Here is an 18,346-nt window from a genome sequence, read left to right on the forward strand (position 1 = left end):
TGATGCCAGAAGGAAATGGCTATAACTGGAGAACGAAAACACAAAAAGATTCGGTAGATACCAGCACTCGATTAGTGACCTTGCTTTACGAGGGCCGGGATGGAGAGGAATGATAAAACAGAAATTACGATAACCACGCAATATCACAAGAAAAATTAAAGTCAGCTTCGCTCTAGTGGTGCCAAGCCTGAAAGAAGTGCGGAGCAGGGCAGCCTTCTTTGTTTCTCTTCATTTTTCCCCTCTTTCTTTCTTTTCCTCTCTTCTCTCTCTTTTTTCTATGCCTTTTTTATCTCTGCTTATTCCCATTTCTTTCTTTCTCTTTATATTTCTTTCTATTTCTCGCTCCTTATATCTTTTTTCTGTTCCTTCCCTTTCCTTATCTTCCACTCTCTATCTCTCTATTTCCGCATTTCTCGCTTCCTCTTTCTTTCTCTTTCTCTTTGTCTATATATTTTTCTCTCTTTCTCTCTCTCTCTTTCTTTTTCCGTTTTTCTTCCCTTTCTTTCTTTCTCTTTCTTTCTATGCTACGCTTTGCTCTCTCCCCTTCTCCTTTCCATCTTCCTCATTCTTACACCTCTCCTCCTCACCCTCACTTTCCTTTCCCACCCTGTTGGTATACTACACTATACAAGGCTATGCTATGCTCTGCTAGCCTGCCTGGATAGCAGAGTGGTTAGGATGCTTGCCTTCGGATCGTGGGTACGCGGATGCGAATCCCGCCTCGTCGACAAAATTTTTCTGCCAAGAATTTTTCTCTCTTTCTTTCCTTCTATCTCTCTCTCTCTGTACTTATGATCTCACCCATCAGTTATCCATCCCATGCCGAACAAATTGGCACACGTGTTCTGGGAGCGAAGCAGAAGATGAAGAAGAGGACGATGATAGTGCGTACCGGTTCATGATGATGATAGTTTTCTCTTCGCGGATTACGACGGACGGCTCGCATAAACTCCATTGTTAAAGTCTCACGACAAGCTCAAAATAAAACACACCTACGTCCTCGATGAAGAAGCCGCTAACGTTCGCAGATGTGAACTGTCCGAAGTTGACGCTCGGTCATGTTAGGCGACAATTCGGTGAGGCCAGCAATTTGATCCCTGCCTTATCTTATGGGTGGTGAAGATCAGATGGATGCTTGTGAGCTATCTGTAGACTCTTAAGATTTGCCAATATTGCACTCAGTACACTGTAAGCTTCTTTGAGTCGCCGATAATTTTAAGGAAACTAGAGTGTAACTACATGTAACCGTTCTTCCTTGTAATTAACGACGTTACTAACATGCGCATTATAGTCACTCGTACACATGATACACTGTACCACGGTTTCGCACTGATACTGCAGTCTTCCCTATCCTTTTATTTGATTATTGAATGCATGAACTAGCGATGAACCATTAGCTGTCATAGTAAATTCTGTTTAGGACAGACACTTATATCTGCGTCTTTCCTAACCTTAAGGACGAGGAGGAGAAGGGGGAGGCTGGTAGAACAGAGTGGAAAGGAGAGGCCACTTTCTCAAGATTAGTACCGACACCATCGAGTGCCAGGTCTGGGCACCCCTCTCCCCATTACGAAAACCGGTGTCTGGCCGGCGGCTCGGGACTCAAATCCAGTATCTCGCGCATTGTAGATGTACGCTCTATTACTCCACCACCCTTGCAGTTCCAGTACAGAGTATCTTTCCCTGACGACCTCTGTCTTTCTCTCTCTAACGCCTTTTCGTATTCACTCAAGAGTTCGACGAAAATTCGACTGGCAAGGCAACACGATGATGAAGAAGCTGCGGTAACTGACCAAGTCAAAGTGCAAAACACGCGACAGACGTTTCGGGACCCGCACGGGACCTGAAACGTCTCTCGTCTGTTTTTCACCTTTAGTTGGTCAGTGACCACAACTTCTTCACCTTTTCGTATTCTAAAGGTAGCGAATCACTTGACCGCCTAGTCTTTCATTTAACTTTTCAACCTCTTCTCTCCTTCCCCACAGGCCAGGAACGTCATCAAGGTCCGCGAACCGTCCTGCAGCTTCTCTTCCAATATTCCGGGCATCCCGCCATACGAACCGAGAGCCTCCCAACCGGTGTACATGAGCACCGAGCCCATTACGGGAGTGGGTGGCCGCCCTTCTTACATAATCTTCGACTTCTCTCGTGTCAGCTTCGTGGACGGCACCAGCATAAACACCATGATGGAGGTGAGGTCACGTGATCTGCTGTCTCTGCGCACTGTGTTTGGGGCGCGAAATTCAAGGCGAAAAATTTCATCCTCGGATCTCTCCGCTTCCAACCTATGCCCTTCAAAATTTAATGAACAAACTTATTTTAAAAAGTGAGCTAGCAGGGAAAATAATTAGCAAAAGTAAATAAATACAGTGTTGCTGCATACGGTCAGTGACAAGCTTAAGTTGTAATGACCAACACACCGCTTTCTCACTAGGAAAATTTGCGCCAATCAATTCGGTTCATTCACTTCCGTGACATCATGGACGGATCATTTCCGTGACGGAAGAGGCGAACTACTTTAACATTGGCAGCCCCCTGAAAGGAGTGAAGGCGCAGATGGTAGGTCCAATGCTTGTATGTGGGCTGCGCTTGTAGTGAAATGTTGAGTCTCTGGCGATTACGGTGGCCATATAAAGGCTCATATCTAACATATTTGATTGCAGCGGTTACTTAAATATTCTTGCCTTTTGTGTATGTTTGAATGATTAGCATGAGTTCTAAACGTTCCGTTTAACACTATGACTAATCTCTGTGTGAATCGTGTGTCCCACTTTGGCTTCCCATGCAAAGGTATTCAAGGAGTACAGGACAATTGGCGTTTCCATCTACATGGCCGCATGTTCAGGTGAGCTTAAGTCAAACGTCTATAAGGTTCTTTTATCCGCGTACACATGAAACCACAGTCCTATTTCTGAGCCGTTCACAAACGCATGACACAAATGTTTCGAATGAACTCGGCTGCTTAAAATCGACGTTGAGAGAATGCTGACTTTTTCAGCACCTGAGCGTTCAATTTCCTAACAAAACAGAAAAGTAACGGTACATAACTCTTGCGAGAGTAAACAAGGCTCTGCCAGCTGAACGGTATACCCACAGCCTCCATAGTAAATGTGTCCCCCCATACGCTTTGCACAACGCTTGTATATCACAATGCGGGAACGCCGTATGTGTAGTGTTGTACAATCACAAACATCACCTCTGACATTTGGTTCGCGTTCATTAATTCACCGCACTGGGCATCTAACTTCACATAAGAAAAGATTTTTTATCGTCGCACATAGTGTTTCTGTGCTTTGAACGCCAGAAACGCAGTCCTTAATTCGATTAAGGTCGACTCTATGCACATGTTCCCACAGCAGTTGGAATCAGGCATAACGAACACGCATGCGCAAAAAAATTATTAGTCTACATAACATAATTATTCCACAGAATGATCATTCTACATAGCAGCTAGATCGCTATCCCCATGCTTACATGTATGGCATACTTGAACGAAATACCAGTAGAGAAAAAAATATTTAGAAAGGAGCTACCTACAGAGAACTATGACTCTGGTCTATAGGTAGTAACTTTTGCATGTGTATTGCGTGTATGTATACACACATTTGCGAGCGAAAGTCTGACAGCCATGCCAAATACAAATGATAAACATTTCCTCTAGCGTAGTTACATAGCGTAGGATTGCTTTAATGAATTCCACTGGTGGAACATGAGCGCTTAGACTACCAATCGATCACAACAAACATGCTCAGGCTGCAATAAAAAATTCTTAATAACTGTTGGGGTTTAACGTCCCAAGACCACGATATGATTTTGAGCGACGCTGTAGTGGAGGGCTCTGGAAATTTCGACCACTTAGGGTTCTTTAACGTGCACCTAAATCTAAGTACACGGGCCTCAAGCATATTCGCCTCCATCGAAAATGCGGCCGCCGCGGCCGGGATTCAATCCCGCGACCTTCGGGTCAGCAGTCGAGCACCGTAACCACTAGACCACCGTGGCGGGTGATGAAAGATTCATTGCGGCACTAACTGTTCCACAACCTTCTGCACGCATATATACAGATGTGTGCAAACGATTATCAGACGTGCGTGTGTGCGTGCGTGTGCGTGCGTGCGTGCGTGCGTGCGCGTGTGTGTGTGTGCGTGTGCGTGTGCGTGTGTGTGTGTGTGTGTGTGTGTGTGTGTGTGTGTGTGTGTGTGTGTGTGTGTGTGTATGTATGTATGTCCACTACCCCCCTCCTACAACCTCACTGTATTCTCTCTTCCAGTGCCCGTGTTCCGCATGCTCAAAAAGGGCGGCGTCCTAGACGTCCTGCCGTCGGCCAAGTTCTTCCCAAGCGTGCACGACGCCGTCCTCCACACGCGGCACGATAAAAAGGTTTCGAGCTTTACCTATGTCCTTCACAAGACAAACGGCAAGTGCGCGACTACCATACACGCGGCTTTCACACGGGCTTGGTGGGTGGTCCCTAAACATGACACTCTTTTGTGACACATCAATGCTTCAGATTCTAAGAGAGAGAGAATTCATTAGAAAAAGGCAGAGACGTCGGCCTCAGCTTGTGCGCTGTGACCTGTTACTCTGCCCAGGAGAAAAGGGAAAGGGGGAAGAAAGAGTGATGAAGTGCGATGGGAACAGGCAGATATGCGTATACGCAATAACCATGCAACTCAGTGGTTTCCTTAAAAGTCTACCGTTCAGTCCCGTACTCTTCGGAAAGTCTGTAGCTGTCCTTGTAGCAGTTGATGACACCTTGTCGGACATGACGGACGATATACTAGTTTATATCTGAGACCTCTTTGGTCGGTTAAAACCTACGAAAGTTGCTCACTGCTGACGCTGTTTGCACTGCATTTGCATATAGTGCAACGACAACGACAAAACGCTTAATATGCAAGCTTTTGTTACCACGTGACTTCGGCGCGGCAGCTGGCAAAGCTTTTGCAAACCCACGTAACAATTACTGGATAATTCACGGATGACCTCCAAGTACTAATGAGTCAGTTTTAGCGTGTCCGGCATTGCGGTATAAGTAATGCTCGTAATACAGGACTACCGGATACGTTGTATAAATCGACTTCTTGTACAAGACGTAGTACCGGGCTACCGGATGCATGTTATAAATCGGCGCTTTATTGTGACGCTGCGTCACGAGACGTACTACCGGGCTACTGAATGCATGTTATAAATTGGCGCTTTATTGTGACGCTTCATCACGAGACTTAGTACCGGGCTACAGGATGCATTATATAAATCGGCGCTTTATTGTGACGCTTCATCACGAGACTTAGTACCGGGCTACAGGATGCATTATATAAATCGGCGCTTTATTGTGACGCTGCGTCACGAGATGTAGTACCGTGCTACTGAATGCATGTTATAAATTGGCGCTTTATTGTGACGCTTCATCACGAGACTTAGTACCGGGCTGCCGGATGCATTATATAAATCGGCGCTTTATTGTGACGCTGCGTCACGAGATGTAGTACCGTGCTACTGAATGCATGTTATAAATTGGCGCTTTATTGTGACGCTTCATCACGAGACTTAGTACCGGGCTACAGGATGCATTATATAAATCGGCGCTTTATTGTGACGCTGCGTCACGAGATGTAGTACCGTGCTACTGAATGCATGTTATAAATTGGCGCTTTATTGTGACGCTTCATCACGAGACTTAGTACCGGGCTGCCGGATGCATTATATAAATCGGCGCTTTATTGTGACGCTGCGTCACGAGATGTAGTACCGTGCTACCGGATGCACGGTATAAATAGAAGTCTTCTCGTATAGCGTACGCTTTCTAACATCAAAAATAGCTGCGTTTGTCTGATGGAGCTCTGCGCCACCAACCCGACGGCGTGGACGTCTCCGTTAACCCCGGTGATCTTTAAAATGCTAAAGTACAGTACGTCGACGAACCAAAATTCGCCAGTAACCGTTCTCATAGAGCAATCTTTTCCAATTTTGTCACAGCACACAGAAACGGTCTCCGGCGACTACGCTAGTTCATCTTGACCGCGGCCGACCCTCGCCAGGCATCACACCGCAGCCTTCCTATACGCGAGATGTCGCGTCCCGCTGCCGCTTTCGCAGACGGTAAGGGCACGTGAACACATCCAAAGGGTTAGTTTCCCGAAAGTATGTTTCGCTGCAAGCGTAGGGCATCGCAAGTAGCTTCATAAAATCGAATGCAAGTTAAGTCTTTGTTCGTTGACACGTTGGTGAAAGAAAAAAAAAATTGAGGAGCAATTCCACTCTGTCGAGGTGGGTGACCATTGAAGCTGCTCCGAACATGACACAGAATTTCGAGCCTCAGCTGATCACACACTCTTTAACTAAATCCGAAACGTCTGTACAGAAGGTACCTTTTGAAAGGGTGTAAACTTGAGCTTATTGGCTTGGCTTCGTAGCAGGGAACAGCGCAGATGCACGAGACAAGAGAGACTGACAGGACAGCGCCAAGTCCTGTCACTCTCTCTTGTCTCGTCTATCTGCGCTGTTCCCTGCTATGAGGGTACCGCATGCTCCTTTAAAGTTTCCATTTGAGCAGAGTGCGTGTTTTTTGCCGTGGCCTGTCTTACTCGCCACATGCGCTTGGCGTTTCGTGCACAATCTTAAGCCATTTCAGCAGCGTGCGTCTTTTTACCTCATTCTCCGTACCGCGACATGTGTCGTCTTCTCTGGCTTGTCGCATGCGCTTGGCCTTTCGTGCACGATCTTAATTGGTGTTCGCAGCCCTTTGTTTGCTGCTTCATTTTTAGTGGACCAGTGGTGAGTAGCGAGGTTGGCCCCATTTCTGAGGCACATGCGTTCGCTAGGGGTTTTGGACAAACACAGACGGAATGCCCTAGTCATATAGAACTTCGCTGTAAAAAGTTCTTTTTTTGTTGTTGGCCCGTTTAAAGCAGCGCCGCCCACCGTGTGAGCATCTTTGATCTGCAATCACCACGCACTGTACACTCATCCGATACATCCATGAATCTTATATAAGAGCTCGCGTTTGCTGGAAGCGTCCCAGAGCCACCAACCAAAAGGATGAAGATGGCTGTCACCCATTTGTAAATGGGACGGTGGCTGCTGCTGATTATGATTATTATCATCATCATTGTCTGTTTGAAAACGAGACCGTAGCTGATGTATTTTATAACAAGCTAATATAAGATGCACGCCTCTACAGCTGTCATCATGGGAACTGAAAGAATCTGAGTCTGGGCAAAATATTGTACATCATCGCCTGAAAAACGAAGCGCCAAAGGGGCGTCAGAAATGCAGCGCCAGTGTTCACCATTCTGCATTCCTTATTTTTATGTCGGCAATTCATTTCGGCTATAAGTTTGCTTCGCCCATCGTTCTACGCGGCGTAATCTCTCGCGGTTAGAATCTCAAGCGTCATCTGCACGGTTTTCTTGTGCCTAGATAGTGTGCTAAAGCCTACCTAATAACGTCAAAGCATATTACGCACCTTCGTTGAAGTTGACGTTCCATGTGTGCGTACGTTTTGACGTTGGCTTTCCAGGACGGGGTAGACGTCCGGATTTTCCGTGGCGCACTGCAGATACATATCCGCTTCACCCGCATATATATGTGGCGTGTGCTTTCGCTTAAAAAAACTAACAAGTGAATGGCATTTCCGCTAAAAGTACACTGTTTTACGCCACGCACAGCTGATGAATTGTCGGGCATGTCCCGCACGTCGCTTCTTCCGCGTGGCGGTTCGGTTCAGCTTGAGCGTAGTTGTGAGTGAGGGTGTGTAGGCGCGTGCGCATTGCGTTGATCGAAGCAGGCCCCTTTTGCGATTTCAACTCTGATGCGATTGTAGTTATCTGGGATTGAAACGCGATACTGGGAGCGAGTGGCTCCTGGCGATGAGGGTGGTGGTGAGGGCGAGAGCGCTCGTGACGCATAGTAAGAGCATCCGGTAAAAAGCCGTTCAGACTGTGGCTCTCGGTGGCACCGGTGGAGCGCTGCAAGCCTTCCTAACGCGCGCCCGCCGGCTCCAGCCGATTCGTGCGGTGTATAGCCGAAAGCATAGCCTTCGAGATCTTACTCTGTAAGTCAGAGCCATCGTTGGGATGTGGATTTCGACACCACTTGTTGATACGTCTAAGCGTATCTTCCGAGAGAGAGAGAGAGAGAGAGGGAGGGAGTGTAGGATAGGTAGGGAGTTTAACTAGGCTGTGCGTCCAGTTTGCTACCCTACACATTGGGAGGGGGAATAAGGGAGTAATAGAGAGAGAGAGAAGGATAGACACATTTTACATCACACACACAGTGCCGAGTTTCACAGGCGGTCGCTCAATGAAGTTGCTTTCAGGTACCGCAGGAGGGCTTGTGTGGCGTTCTGGGCTGATGTGCTGCGCGACCAGGCTCTCGAAGTGTCACTGAAGTATTTGCCACCTGCCATACAAATATCTCTCCGAAATGCAAGAAGAGTGAAGCTTACTTGGGGTTAAGCTGTTCTCTCTAAAACATCAAATGTCTCGTTGAGGGTCCCTTGAGCGAGATACGACAGGCGAATGAAGTGGCACAACAACTCACGTGACCTAGTCACTGAAGACGTCATGTTGTGCCGTCCCCAAAGATCATTGAAATGTGTGACGTCATTATGACTTCACGTGATGACGTCATCACATGAAAGCTACAGGTGGCTGGTCTGCGCATTCGAGAGGAGTTACGTCGTAGCCATGCATGGCAGACGCACTGGCGCCGGCGCGCGCAGCTATTCGCCTTCGCTGTGTAGTCGCCGTCTGACACTGCGTTGGAGCCGCTTGATAGCGCCTCTGACTGGAATGTGTGACGTCATTATGACTTCACGTGATGACGTCATCACGTGAAAGCTACAGGTGGCTTCGTTATCTCTTGTTAAGTCTCGCAAGAAGTCTGGCGCCCGATTGCACAACTTGATTCATTACCAAGTGTGCGGTAGGCCTTCAAGTGTTACAGAGGGCGTAACATGCTACCGAACATTTATTTCTCATTCTTCAGCATGTCAGCTTCAACGCAGGATGCGATGTGGGTATGCTAGTAGCACATCTTGAGCAAGTTTTGCAGCGTTAGCTACACTTGCCTAGCCGGAGCCGATTTCGCATGGATCCTCATGAGCCGTGCTGCGCATGCGCGAGGATCAGTGATGTCACACAGCTGGCTCACCGGAGCCGGCATCTCACGCGCTCTCCGCCACCACCACGCGCGACTCGCCGCTGCTGCTCTGCGCGTTCGGGAGGAGTGACGTCGTAGCCGCGGCAGACACACTGGCAACGGCGCGCGCGCAGACTCCACCGCCGCCGCGCGCGACTCGCCGCTGCTGGTCTGCGCATTCGAGAGGAGTTACGTCTTAGCCATGGCAGATGCACTGGCGCCGGCGCGCGCGCAGCTATTCGCCTTCGCTGTGCAGTCGCCGTCTGACACTGCGTTGGAACCGCTTGATAGCGCCTCTGACTGGCGTTTGCAGGTGGGTAACGCCATGGAGAAGGAGAGCGTAAATGCTGCTCAACGGCGCAGAAGAGCCGAGAAGCTTATCTCATCGCATCCCGAAGTAGTTGCCTGGCAATTAGCGGTTCAGCGTACGAAGAATGAACAGAAAAAGGCTAATAATCCTAGACAATCTGGAAAGCTAAGAATAATCAGCTGAACCTTTGCTAACGCTACGTATATCCTGGCATAGCCGAGCTAAGCTACTGCAATTTTTTAATAGCGCGAATAAAATACGAAACAGATGAAAACTGATATGGCGCCCTGTGTACCCATGTGTGTCTTCGTCCGCACTGTCTTTTTTTTTTACTGGCGCTACGAAAGCTTCAGCGAGTCACGCGTTAGAGCGCTCTAGAGATAAATGTGGAGGACTGTAAGAACAAGCGCATAGACGCATTTACTGGAAGCCGTAATCGGGAGCATCAACGCTGGCGGAGGCACCACGTGATGTCCAGCGTAGTATGACGTTTTTATTTATCCGCTAACGTCAGCACAACCACTACGAAGACATTTCATTTCTTTTTGCCGTAGAGGTGGATCGTGGAAAGCAGGAAAGTTTTACAGAGTGGTATATTGCTTATCCGAGCGTCGCACGAAGGTGCGCGTCATAAAAACAGTAATGTATTCTTTAAAAATACACAATACAGAAATGAAGGCCTGCCGAAGCGATGGGCTTGGCTCGAGCGACAGCGACCTGTAGTCATCAAGTGGCTTATCGAATAAAAATTCTGGAACTCTACATGATACTTCATGACACGCTAAAGCTGTGTGGTAAATTTAACATCGTCTTAAATATAATGTCCTGCCAAAGAATAGCGGAACACTAGGACGACGGATAGATGGATGGATGGATGGATGGATGGATGGATGGATGGATGGATGGATGGATGGATGGGGCTGTGCCTTTTTCAACGGGCGGCGGCTTGCGCCACCTAGCCGTAACTCATAATGAAATACTAACTGCAGTGAGAGACAAGTTCACTACTGCCTTGATTGATTGATAACAGACGTTCCCCGCGGCACCATCTTGCGACGCCAACGTATGCTGGGACACATATATAGGCGCATATTTACAATGATGTCCTTGATATGTGCTGGCGTAAAGGCGTCAACCGCAGTAACTAGAGTACAGCAGGTTAATTTTGTGATGCCTCGCTTGGGGGCGCTACCACTGCTGAAAGAGCCATCAACGTATCTGTGTGTGCGTGGTGCTCGGTAAATTACAATACGTACACGTAAGGGCGAAAAAATAAAGTACTAAGAATACTAAGAATAAATACAAACTCCGTCCCCAGAACAGCAGCCATTCATTTGTGCAATATAGTCATGCCAGGTGGTTTCCGTTGCAACTGTACTCTTTCGCTGCTAATGTAAATAATGCGCGCATTAATAATTAAAAGTTCGTCGTTCCTACTTAAAATATTACGTTTCCCCCAGAAGCGATGTCAGAATCTTTGCTGAAATTTGCCAGAAGGTTAAAGTTCTTCCACTGAAAAACGGCGAAACGAACATGTGTCTGTATGAGAAAGTCACCTACCTGAAATACGGGAAAGATGCTTGACGTCACAGAAATCAGTAAATGCAATTGGATGGGGTATCTATGCAGATTTTCTATGGGCGAGAGAGCGTCGACTGTGGAGCTTACATTTATTCTCAGGTTGTGACCGCCTATAGTGTCTCGATTTGCTCTTGTAAAGTGCAGCATATGTGATAGCTGTCGGATATGTTTCTTGCAGGACACACACAAGGTGACACTGCCAGGCATGACCACGTGAGAGATGGTACCAGTGAGCACAACGGCACCGCTATTCTGACGTACGGGACGGAATATCTCAATCCACGTCATCCCAACAGCAGCAGCAACGTCCTGTGCTGCTCCATCACAGAGGCTCGCGGCTCCTGACATTTCGTCAAGCACTAGAATTGTTGTGAAGGACTGATCAGCCTGTCGGCTGGGGCTCTGTACATGCCTTCTTCGAGTCAAGGCAAGCGGTACAATGGCGTCATCATCTACGTCATCAGTCCGGTTGCAGCACGTGACTGCACTTTCGGCTAACGACGCCTGCAAAAGCATGTCCTCCGAGAGCCGTTTTATGTTGCTCGGGTGCAACCGTCGCCACTGAGGGGTGTGTTTGAACATTGCCTATTCCACGGTGGCCGGAGGGCACCATGGCTGTAAGGACGGCTGCGCCAGTGTATAGTGTTTCCCAAGGTGAAATCATGAGACGGACACCAGTTTGGTCCCTTCTGTATTTCAAAATTTATTTCTCCAACACTTTCTCTTGCAAGAAAGAAATGACAAAACACAACAGGGATGAAAGAAAAGCGAGCGATGCTGAGAATAAACAAATCCATCAAACATCACATCAGAACTTCAGAAAAAAGAACAAACTTCTGCACGCAAACGATTGTACCGCCGTCTAGAGTGCAGCGGATACATTAGCGACTGTTGCTACATAAAGCAACTGTCACGCAGTGAAACAGCAATGAAAACAGCACTGTCATGTGAAGTGTTGCTCCAACTAAACGAGTTTAAAGACTCGAAATCAACGCGAACCCACACCGCATGTTCAACGCGAGACTTGCCATGCGATGACGCTCCACCGTCATTTCCCACCAACTTTTAAGAGCTCAGCTACGGAGGCGAAGGCCTGAAGTAACGAAATAATTTTGCTGCTCTAAATACTGGCTTACCGGGTGATTCACGCACACGTTTCATCAAGAGGTCATTACTGTTCAAGAGTTTTCAAGTGCATTTACTATTACTGCCAACAACCACGATCACACAGGCTCGCCACTTGCCGATGAAGTTGAGTAAAATGTTCAGTGCAACGACTTTTGTCAGCTCAATTAGACGAATAGGCCAGTTAAGGCGCTATGAGAAGTCAGATTTTTCAAAAATGCGGGCTCATGAACACAACTCGGGCGAACGAAGCAAGCCTGCGGTCATATGGCCTATAGACCTAACCATCCAGTCGACTGCGCCACTTTTCAGCTCGAACGTGCTCCAGGAAACGGGGGGGGGGGGGCGAATTTTAAGACTCAATTCGCTTCCACACGTAAATCAATGTAGATTAGGTTAAGAAACATTATCAGCCGTAGTTCCAATGAGACTCTCAGAAATTTTTCAGACACTCACCATTACGTTTTCGAGCGCGGCGACTTACGACGCAGCTAAGCCTAACAATTACAAACGAGTGTTAAGCGTCCCAGTTTCGAGCACTACGGCGCCAGTGTTTGCTTCAAAGTCCTCCGCCCGCCGCTGCAGTGCAAGAGACATGCGAAAAAGACCGCGCGAAATTAGAGATGCGGGTCGTCATCACTGCAAGTTCCGCGTTGAACGAGACACGGTGCGGGGGTCCACATACGCGAACGACCAACCAATAGCACCGCAGGGAGCGTCATTTCGATCATCAACACGAAGGAAACGGTTGGTAATGTGCACGGTACACACGGAGCAGTACAGCATAACGGTCAAACTATGGAGAATGCCGCGCGGACTTATCGCTTCTCCGCGCACGGGACAAAGACTTCGGTCAGCTACTGTAAGCCATTGAGAAACGCCAGTTTGTTGTGTTCTTTTTTATTTACTTCTCTCTCTGTGTCTTTCTCGCCGTTGCATATATCTCCGCAACGTCACAGCGCACTCGCCGGTTTAGTGGCAAACTGTCGACTCAGGGTAAGGAAAAATAGACTTCATGGGCAGTTTGTTTTTTAGACGGGTTGCTTTCTTTCATTTTTTTTTTTTCATTCCAACGAGGGTAGGCAACAACACGGTCCCGCGTTTACAAGCGGTGAGGAAGTGCACATAATTATGTCGCTCTAACGAGAAGAGAGCAACAATTGCCTATGTTTAGCTGCGGAGAGCTAGCGCACCGACTGCGCGGGAATAACACTAACAGTTCAGTACAACGTGATCGCCGGGCAGTCACATGGAAAACCTCTGTACAGTGCACGTGAATGGGTCACGGTGGCCCGGCGTCGACTGTCGCAAGCTAGTGCTTTTGAGCCCGACAGAAGAGCCAAACCTACGCACCACGAAAAGCTGCAATGCCAACTGCTACAGGCAGACTGGAGGGAGCAGAGCTACCGCCTACCTACACCGTCATCTATAGATGGCGCCACTTTTCTTCATTTAGCAGTGTGTATTGCATACTCTTGTAACACATGTCGATCCCATACTTGGAGGAACCTATCCTTGGGTAATGTCTTTTTTTTTTTTTAACGTCAGCTACATATATGCTGGAATGGGGGCTGCGCGTGACGCAATCCGATCAGGAACGCGAACAGTCGGAGCCCTAAATAGCAAGCCAGGACAATGACCTCCCTGACATTCCGCTCGCGCCTCACCAATATCTCGGAGGCTACGATTTCGGCTTCGTGTCCACTCGTCAAAAACGAGCTCCCGTAGATTTCAATACGAGTGCTCTATCGCTCAGAAATTGAGACCTGTCGGGGACCACGTGTCTCGTGAAGTGACGACATCTAGAATGACGATTCGTTTGTAAACCACATTACCGGATAGAAATGAGGCGGCTCGAGCCTGTACACCTTTCTGCACGAAGCCACTTCACGCGACCGGCTGATTTGTAAGTTATCAATAAAATAGGCGTAGGGCTCCAACATGCCCCGTTTTCACTTCGCACGTTAGAAGCCAGGCTTTGCAATGACAGCGCAACAGACATCTTTTCCTTACAGTGCCTTCACGAATGGAGAACTTAACGCGCCAATGGCTGCAGCCGTTACTTTAGGGGTTGAGTGTTGCGTGTCACGGCTCCTTATTCAGCATAAGCTGCAAATTTGCTTCAAATAGGCACATCACATATCGTGACGTCATAGTGAAACGCCTTACAGGCTTGGTTAGGACAAACACCTCGAAAATCAAAACTAACATTAGACTTGTACCTATGTTCGTACACGTATTTAGGTTTATAGAATATTGCAGACGTAGAAGGCAACAGCTAATGTTCCAGTTTTAGTTAAAAAGTACTAGCAGCAACCCTATTGTACTGACAGCTTGCGGCCGTTAGTTTTAACATATCGTTAGAACAGTTCTTTGTTTCATTTTATACTAATGTGAAGTTGCCGACGCTCTTTGCATTACGAGTTCAACAGCCCATAGCTGATCGCTGCGAAAATAGATTTGGTTGAATTCAACGTTACCAGATGGCGCCACCAATGAGTGCACCTGTCTACGTCACCGGTATTCCAAAAAAATGTCAGCACATTGTAGAAGCTACCCAATTCTACTGTTACGTCTTAATTGTCTCTTAAAAAGCGCTTTGATTGAGGATCAACACCGCGAACTTGCCCCCGGGTACGAATCTGGAAAGGCAGTGGCCGATCTCTCAGCTTACGTTTAGGGCACGTGTGCGTTCATCGAAACCTTTGTTCTGCGGTGCGACCAAACTATTCCGTCACAGACGACGCCGGACCAAGGAAAACGTGCCGGAACTTCTGTGTGACACGGGGTGTGACGGTTTGGGAAATGGCTGGTCTCGCCAGGAACAGAACGCGCAGTCAGGGCTGTGCCAGTACAAAAAACGCTCAGACGTGACGCTGGGTGCGGTGCGTACGCGGGGGACTGCGGGAACGCGATACACCTACTAATATTTTTTTTTTTACATCAGCACCCTAGTGAAAAGACGACACTGCAGGATCAGTGCACTTTCTTTTGTTAAAGGACAACTCGATAACTGAGACATAACGTAACTGATCAGGGGAGGAGGAAAAGAAAAGACGTACGAGAACATGAAGAAAACTAAGAGCATTGCTTGATTCGAGCTCGCGAAGTATAGCTCGAGTTTTTTTTTTTTTTTGTTCTTTCAACAGAAGTCGATAGCTGCGGAACACTGCATCAAAACAAGCTTCACAGACCTGGCTATAAAGTATAAAACGTGGTTGCGACCCAGTCGTAGCCGACAACTGCATCGAACCGGTACTGCGATCGCCGTTTTTTTTTTTTTTTCTGGCGGCAAAAGTTTCGAATTGACGCCATTGCGGAAATTTATTACGCCATCAAGGTGTGGAAAATCTTCGAACCTGACGTTCGACACACAAAATCGGGGAAACGTCGAGGTCGCTACCACGCAGTAGACGCAAAGCGTTATTCATTTCATAGGGAACAGCCAAGCCAACCATTTCGAAACGTGCGCCGCACGCGAAAGAACTTAAAAGGAACCAACGCGAAGGAACGATATTTTTTTCTTTCTTTTTTGAACAAGCATCAGCACAAAGATAGATACAAAGACGAAACTCTCGGACCCATTCACCATCGCCTCGAAAGAGCTACGGTGCGCGTCACGCAATAACAAGACGCGGTGAGTCCGTGCGCCCGCCGTCACAAAAAACACCGGCTAAGCCTACATTCCTGTGGTCTTCGAAGAACAAGATACAAGATGGCGAACAGACGGAACAACAGGCGTATCGTAGCAATAGAATACACGCTCGGCCCTAGGGGCTCGACTACGGTCGAACAAGTGGTCCAGTGGCATCTGTTTTTTTATACACTTTGGTTCAATTAGGCCTCCTAGGTGTGTGGGTAACGTACAGGCTACATGAGTTAAGTTATATGCATATGTATAGTATTTATATGTATTTATAGCGCCGCCAACAAGACTGTATCCAAAGTGGACGCGTTGGTCGGCCTACCATAAGGTCGTGCGCGTGTGGGACGAAGAACGTGATCTACAATGGGGGCGAAGGATTAAAAGAGAAAAAGAGGAGAGGTACTCCCCAAAAAAGGAAATGTTGCAAAACGTAATCTACAGACTTCCCACGACCGATCGAGCTCTTAAAAGACTCTACAGTGGTGCTTCGACACCTCCCACGGTCTTTCTTCGAAAGCTCACACGAAGCAACGAAGATTAGGGTGGAGATTATTGCGATTGCATTTTCCCTCTCTTCAAGGATCACTCTTCCTAAAGCTCCCTTCACTAACAAAAAAAAGGGAAAAAGGCTACCAAGAGAACTCGTCCCGAAAAGACTACACTGCGCCTGCACAGATGTTGATATGACAGCCCTCCAAACATCTCCTTCATATCTTTCTTTTGGCAAAATGCACTTTGACTAGGGGGCTCTATACATCCCACTGCGGGGTAATTCACCGTGTCAGGGTGGCGAACGCTAGTAACATACATTGCACCTTCGGCATCGGCTGGGGGCCGACCTTCCTGAAGGTGACTACGAAGCGTCATGCTGCATTGGCTCGTGACTCTGGCTAGGATGCTCCATCACCAGACAAGTTGAGACAAAAAAACGTCGAAGGACCATTCCTCTCGCACCAACTGAAACCTCATGGGAATGCCAGGCAGAGTCTAATTTGTGTCTTTATCATACGTGCTTTTGTTAAGACAGGGTTACGAAGAGCTTTCACGTGAAGAAAACGACACTGAAGCAGTGTTCTGCAAGGTGATAAAGATAGTATTGGGGGGTAGACCCGCGGCAAATGGTTGATTACCTGATTCATTGATCGAGCCTTGAATGGATTCTGTAATGAACGCATTAAAAAAAGCCTGTCTGCAGGGATTTTATTATGGACACTGTCAAATCCCACTATCTTGTCAAATTCGCCATGTTGTCAATTCTAGTTAGCCCAACGGGCTTCTACGGCTTCGCTGATCAGCTTGAAATGCCGCTATTTTCGAAATCTGACAAGATGGCAGAATTTTACGGTGTCGAGAATGGCACCACAGGACACAAACGGTAAAAACAGACATGAGGTCCTGAAGAACCATTGCCGCCTAGCCCGTGCGTTTCTCAAAAGGGTATAAAAAACAATGACGGTTAGAAAAGAGAAGCATTTACGATATTGCAGGCTGAGAACTATTTCAGCAGTCTTCATGCCCTTTGTTTTCGTCAGGGTATGTCCCACAACATTCAGCCCAGTTGAATATAATCCCACATTGGTGATCCTAGTCACACTTCAGGTTTATATAGTGCTTGCAGAACACAAAGGTCCATTTTGCACCTTTAGCACCAGTCCTCTGTGATGATAATGGGATGGGCCAGTGCTATTGAGAACAGTGAACCCTGTCTGGTGGTTTGGTGGCCTGTTGTAAGCAAAGTACTAAAATTTCGCTCCACATGTAACATTGTCTTAACATAGCTTAGGAGTTCTTAATGTTCAGTTTATATTTTCTTTCCCATGAAGACTTAAGTGGATTCTATCAATCACGCACACTGACACTGGAGTGACACTGAGCTAGGTTACCTCTTGCAAACAACCAAAAACAACCAGTGCTATTGAGAACAGTGAGCCCTGTCTGGTGGCTTGGTGGCCTGTTGTAAGCAAAGTACTAAAGTTTCGCTCCACATGTAACGTTGTCTTAACATAGCTTAGGAGTTCTTAATGTTCAGTTTATACTTTCTTTCCCATGAAGACTTAAGTGGATTCTATCAATCATGCACACTGACACTGGAGTGACACTGAGCTAGGTTACCTCTTGCAAACAACCAAAAACAAAGCACACACAGAGTTTCATTCCTCGAACAAAGTGCACACGAATGGAATGCGCAAAGCACACTGCTTGCCACATATCCCTGCACACCAAACGTCGCTGCCACAATTTCGGAAACACTGTCGTTACGCATGTTTGAGAGATGGACACTGTCGCGCGCAATGTATGTGAGTGCCGTGTTCTGGCTTACTTGGTGCGACGAGCAAGGTCTGAAATCCGGAAAAGAAAGCAATGTCTTTTCCGTAACGTGAAACTGCCAGCTCAAATTGCACACGAAGACGACACTTCCATGCACCACTGCCAACAACTCAGCGCAAAAAATGTTCTTCTACACCTGAGACTTGAAAGTGGCACCTGAACCGAAAACCCTTTGGTCCCATAACAGCCATTCTTTCGATAACATCCCACGT

At 47.4% G+C, this 18,346-nt stretch overlaps 1 protein-coding gene across 1 annotated transcript; it reads left to right on the forward strand.

Annotated features, from left to right (window-relative positions):
• The first annotated feature begins 1,986 nt into the window (after nucleotides 1-1,986).
• Nucleotides 1,987-11,964, forward strand: LOC125759406 (solute carrier family 26 member 6-like). The gene is made up of 4 exons (XM_049418129.1): nucleotides 1,987-2,192; nucleotides 2,791-2,845; nucleotides 4,271-4,380; nucleotides 11,214-11,964. Exons 1-4 carry the CDS (start codon nucleotides 2,085-2,087, stop codon nucleotides 11,250-11,252), a joined length of 312 nt encoding a protein of 103 aa, XP_049274086.1. The 5' UTR covers nucleotides 1,987-2,084; the 3' UTR covers nucleotides 11,253-11,964.
• Nucleotides 11,965-18,346: the final 6,382 nt, after the last annotated feature.

The sequence above is a fragment of the Rhipicephalus sanguineus genome, chromosome 8, assembly GCF_013339695.2.
Source record: "Rhipicephalus sanguineus isolate Rsan-2018 chromosome 8, BIME_Rsan_1.4, whole genome shotgun sequence".
Taxonomy (NCBI): Eukaryota; Metazoa; Arthropoda; class Arachnida; order Ixodida; family Ixodidae; genus Rhipicephalus; species Rhipicephalus sanguineus.

Excerpts from the sequence above, each read along its gene's own strand:
- LOC125759406 (XM_049418129.1), top strand. The coding sequence starts at position 2,085 with ATGAGCACCGAGCCCATTACGGGAGTGGGTGGCCGCCCTTCTTACATA. Across the intron at positions 2,846-4,270 it reads CTACATGGCCGCATGTTCAG|TGCCCGTGTTCCGCATGCTC; the intron begins GTGAGCTTAAGT and ends TCTCTCTTCCAG. Across the intron at positions 4,381-11,213 it reads ACACGCGGCACGATAAAAAG|GACACACACAAGGTGACACT; the intron begins GTTTCGAGCTTT and ends TGTTTCTTGCAG.